This window comes from Pseudomyrmex gracilis, unplaced genomic scaffold (genome assembly GCF_002006095.1).
Source record: "Pseudomyrmex gracilis isolate BER0280 unplaced genomic scaffold, ASM200609v1 scaffold_164, whole genome shotgun sequence".
In the NCBI taxonomy this organism is placed as follows: Eukaryota; Metazoa; Arthropoda; class Insecta; order Hymenoptera; family Formicidae; genus Pseudomyrmex; species Pseudomyrmex gracilis.
Window position 1 is genome coordinate 219,412 of NW_018020748.1, and position 4,185 is coordinate 223,596.

Genomic DNA, 4,185 nt, shown 5'->3' on the forward strand with positions numbered 1-4,185 from the left:
TTCATATTATTATTCAGGGAGGTGACCTTGATAACATATGTCAAAATTGTTGAGATCGGAAAATAGTCCGTATAACTGCATAATTACCAAACAAAGTTATTTACTGTTAAACACGTGCAAATTTGTCACCGTGCCCCGTATCCAGGATTAGTTGTCACATAAGTTAAAATTCTAATTTTCTTGGGTGTAAGATCACAGTTAATATCTGAAGCACGTAATATATACTTAACTAGTAGTTCTTTTTGAAAATCACTAATAAAACTCTTTTTTGGCTTAGCATAACCGACACTTGTACAAATCGTATTTTCACATTTGTTCTTTTCTGAAAATTTCTTACAATACCGAACTATAACGTACGATCTTCAGTTCACTTTAAATAATAATACACCCTGTCCCATTCACAAAGTTTTTGTTAAAGTTATATACCGCGACGCATCTTACGCACGGCGATTACTTCCTCACGCATACTCACCGTGTGACAACTTACCCCAAACGTTTATTTTACATAAAAGATATATTTATAATCTGCAATGCAATAACGATTAAATAAATATAAAAAAACTTATTTAAAACTACCACTTGTCTTATACCTGAGATAAAAGTGCAATTAAAAATTTTAAACTCAATAAAATTACTAACCAATCGAAATCACAAAAATCTACTTGCCATGTTCAGTTTTACAAAAATGCTCGTATATATCACATATCATGTTATTAAGAAAAACTATTTCGTACACGTTATTAAAACAATACTAGCAACTTACAATAAAAAAAGAATATTTTCCACGATTTAGTAAGCAAGATAATAGCAGTTTAACAACTAACCTCGTGTCACACCTAGTCCCGGTCTCCCCTATTTGTAATATTAAAACGTATTGCATAAATATGCAACTTGCTTCAAATTTAATAAATAAACTTTGACACTTTACAAACACATCCCAAAAACATTACAAACACAAATGTTCTAGCTGATGCAAAATGTAAGGCTAAAAAAACTTTTTGCTATTACTGATATTTAATAGTCCACTACCATAACAAGAATAACAAGATGACAGAATAGAGCACATTGAATAATAAACTTATAAAGTTACGCTTATTAGAGTCATTCGAACAGATAAAGCAGATAAATAACCGACACATTCATTAAAACATTCATTAAAAACACAAATAATTCTCCAGTATTAAGAAACTTTTATAGACCAATCATAAACAACTCGATAAAAATAGTACTGACATTTTTATTGATTCAGGAAACAAAAATCATCTCAACTATCATAAATGTATACAGTAAGATGTCAAAATGTAACATGTATGTACATAGTTATTATTTGTGATTGTGTTGATAATTAAGTATAAGTTCTCTAAAAAACCTTGACCGCGTTTCATTTATACTACTTTACGTCAAACTATACTTACACAAATAAGTGAAGAAGACATCACAAAAAACTCTTTCTGCCAGTGTCCGTAATATTTATACACATTATAAATCTATTTTTTTTTTTTGTTTTATATAAACTTCCTCATTGTGAAGTACATATCTTAACTCCGGTCAAAGTTTCTCCTTGCCGTCCACCTGATAAAGAAAAAAGAAGAAAGAGACTACACTGGCATATATATATATATATATATATATATATATGTATATACTGGCATAGTATTTGCAGTATCTATCTAACTTCTCTTTGATGAAGTGCGATCAGATAATATAGTAGTTTTACGTTTAGTTCTAAACCCGACGTTTGAGTGTATAAACATTTGTTGTAACTTGTAATGTGCGTCAAAAAGGTCATGCGCAACTGACAGTGCTTTATATTAAAATCGCCATTTTTCAAACAAAGATCAAGCAGACTAAAAAGAAAGAAATTACCATACTTCAAAACATTCTCGAAAAATCAGAAAAAAACTTACAACTACAACACACTTTGAAGTACTTCAAATCTACTCAAATCAAAACAAACTTCTCTTTATACTACAAAACATGATAATAACAATACTATTATTGTTGATTGTTTTTGCAATAATATATGATTTTTACTTACACCATACAAGAAATGGGCGACTTATCGATCTTATACCAGGTCCACCTGGTATTCCAGTTTTTGGCTCGGCACTTTTAGCTCAAGCTTCACAAGGTAAGTATAATGTGCTTCTTTTTACACAAATTAAAATTTAAAAAAAAACTTGCACTGGTTACAAATTACACTTTTACCAAAATATTATCTGTTACAATTAATATATTTTTCAGAAGATATATGGCACCTTATACGTTTTTACGCAAACATTACTTATCCTGTTACAAAAGTCTGGATAGGTTTCAGAAATGGTGTATCCATTCGTCATCCAGACGATTTAGAAGTATTAAAATAGCACAAATATAACTTTTCCGCGATTGTACACTGTCAATCTGTCAATTTCACTTAAGAATTAATGTTATCATATAGTATTAAAAAGTATTATTCATACTCGAAACAATATTTATAAAATAAAATATTTAAAAAAAAATTATCTGTGTGTTATAAAACTAAACTTAGAGAAACATAATATTTTTAATATAGTTTTTCTAATTTTTTGTAATTTTAGAAAATTTTAAGCAGTACAAATCATATCGAAAAAAATTTTCTATACGACATGTTACGTCCGTGGCTTAACGATGGACTTCTTACTAGCAAAGGTAATATAACGCCAGTACCATGACTGTACGGTTTACTTACTACTTTAATTAAATATTATAAAATAATACATTATATTATTTACTGTAACACACCCAAATTAATGTAAACCTTTTTACCTATACTTATACTACAAATAGTATGAGTACAATATGTTCCGGACGTATTTTTTACTGTTTTATTATATATGATCTCGTTTTTTTAAGGAAGCAAATGGTACAGTCGAAGAAAAATATTAACGCCAACATTTCATTTTAATATACTGCGACAATTNGTTGACGTTTTTGTCGAAGAGAGCAACCATATGATAACATCTCTGAAAGAATGTGAAGGAGCAGTTATAAAAGATTTAGTCCCATTTCTTAGCGAGCACACACTAAATGCAATATGCGGTAAATTATCATATTTTCTATCATATTGTGTAAGAATATCCACCTATACGAACAATCATACTCAATACAGAATTTATTATTCGAAGGTAACACATCGATGTTGCTATATTTTACATGACACAATAAATATGCAATAAACGAATATATGTAACGTTCGAAATCTCTATGCAAAATGTTTAGTACGATAAAGCTGTGCTAAATGTACTTTTAGAAACCGCCATGGGTATTTCTTTGCGTGGTTGTGACACGTTCCAGGAACAATATCGAAAATCAATAGAAGATATGGGTCGCTTTTTTGTACACAGGTAATTGACGCATGTACATTTATACAGTATATGTTATATATATATATATATACATGATCTATATGTATATTTTACAATATACATATATTTTACAATACGTACATTTTACAATAAGACTTCATACGATAATTCCAAGGTAATTATTTTTTCTACTATCCTAAATTGAAACANACTTAATTTTTTCTAAAGCAATCTATATATTAAATTAGAATGTCTATAGATTTAAAGTGACTATGATGTGCAGATTACAATCTCCTTGGCTGTATCCCGAATGGTCGTTTGCATTATCTCCAACAGGTAGACAGCAAGCCAAAACGTTGAAAATATTACATGGATTTACTGAAAAAGTTTGTAAAATATATTTGCATAATAACTTACTTTTCAATACGCAAGATTATAAATGCATGTATAACAAAACATCAACAATATTACAATGTATTTCTTCTATTCATATATAGGTCATTAAAGAAAGGAAACTATATCACGAACGAACACAGTACCAATATTTAAAAAGCATTGAAACTGGTATATCGACAAAAACAGATGATGTAGAAGTGATCGGAAGTACGTAAAACAATCAAATATTATTGTTGTTGAAATCTGATGCAAATTTAAAAAATGCAATTTTATCAATATTTGCATAAAATAAAATAAAATGTATACAAAACTTTATAAAATTAGGAGCGTGATGCAACTGTACATATTTTTTCCTTTAGTTCGTAAACAGCGACTCGCTATGTTGGATCTTCTAATAGCGGCATCTCGTGAAAATAATATAACCGATTTGGACATCAGAGAGGAAGTCGACACCTTCATGTTC

General features: G+C 29.1%; 1 protein-coding gene across 1 annotated transcript in view; it reads left to right on the forward strand.

Annotated features, from left to right (window-relative positions):
* Window positions 1–1,676: 1,676 nt before the first annotated feature.
* Window positions 1,677–4,185, forward strand: part of LOC109857561 (cytochrome P450 4C1-like) — a 4,945-nt gene continuing 2,436 nt past the window's right edge. Inside the window, exons 1-8 of the mRNA XM_020433999.1 lie at window positions 1,677–2,131; window positions 2,245–2,354; window positions 2,580–2,670; window positions 2,875–3,060; window positions 3,272–3,365; window positions 3,610–3,712; window positions 3,824–3,929; window positions 4,082–4,185. The exon at window positions 4,082–4,185 is cut by the window's right edge and continues 1 nt beyond it. Coding sequence (XP_020289588.1) covers window positions 1,978–2,131; window positions 2,245–2,354; window positions 2,580–2,670; window positions 2,875–3,060; window positions 3,272–3,365; window positions 3,610–3,712; window positions 3,824–3,929; window positions 4,082–4,185 — 948 coding nt within the window. The 5' untranslated portion in view covers window positions 1,677–1,977. The remainder of the gene's footprint in view (window positions 2,132–2,244; window positions 2,355–2,579; window positions 2,671–2,874; window positions 3,061–3,271; window positions 3,366–3,609; window positions 3,713–3,823; window positions 3,930–4,081) is intronic.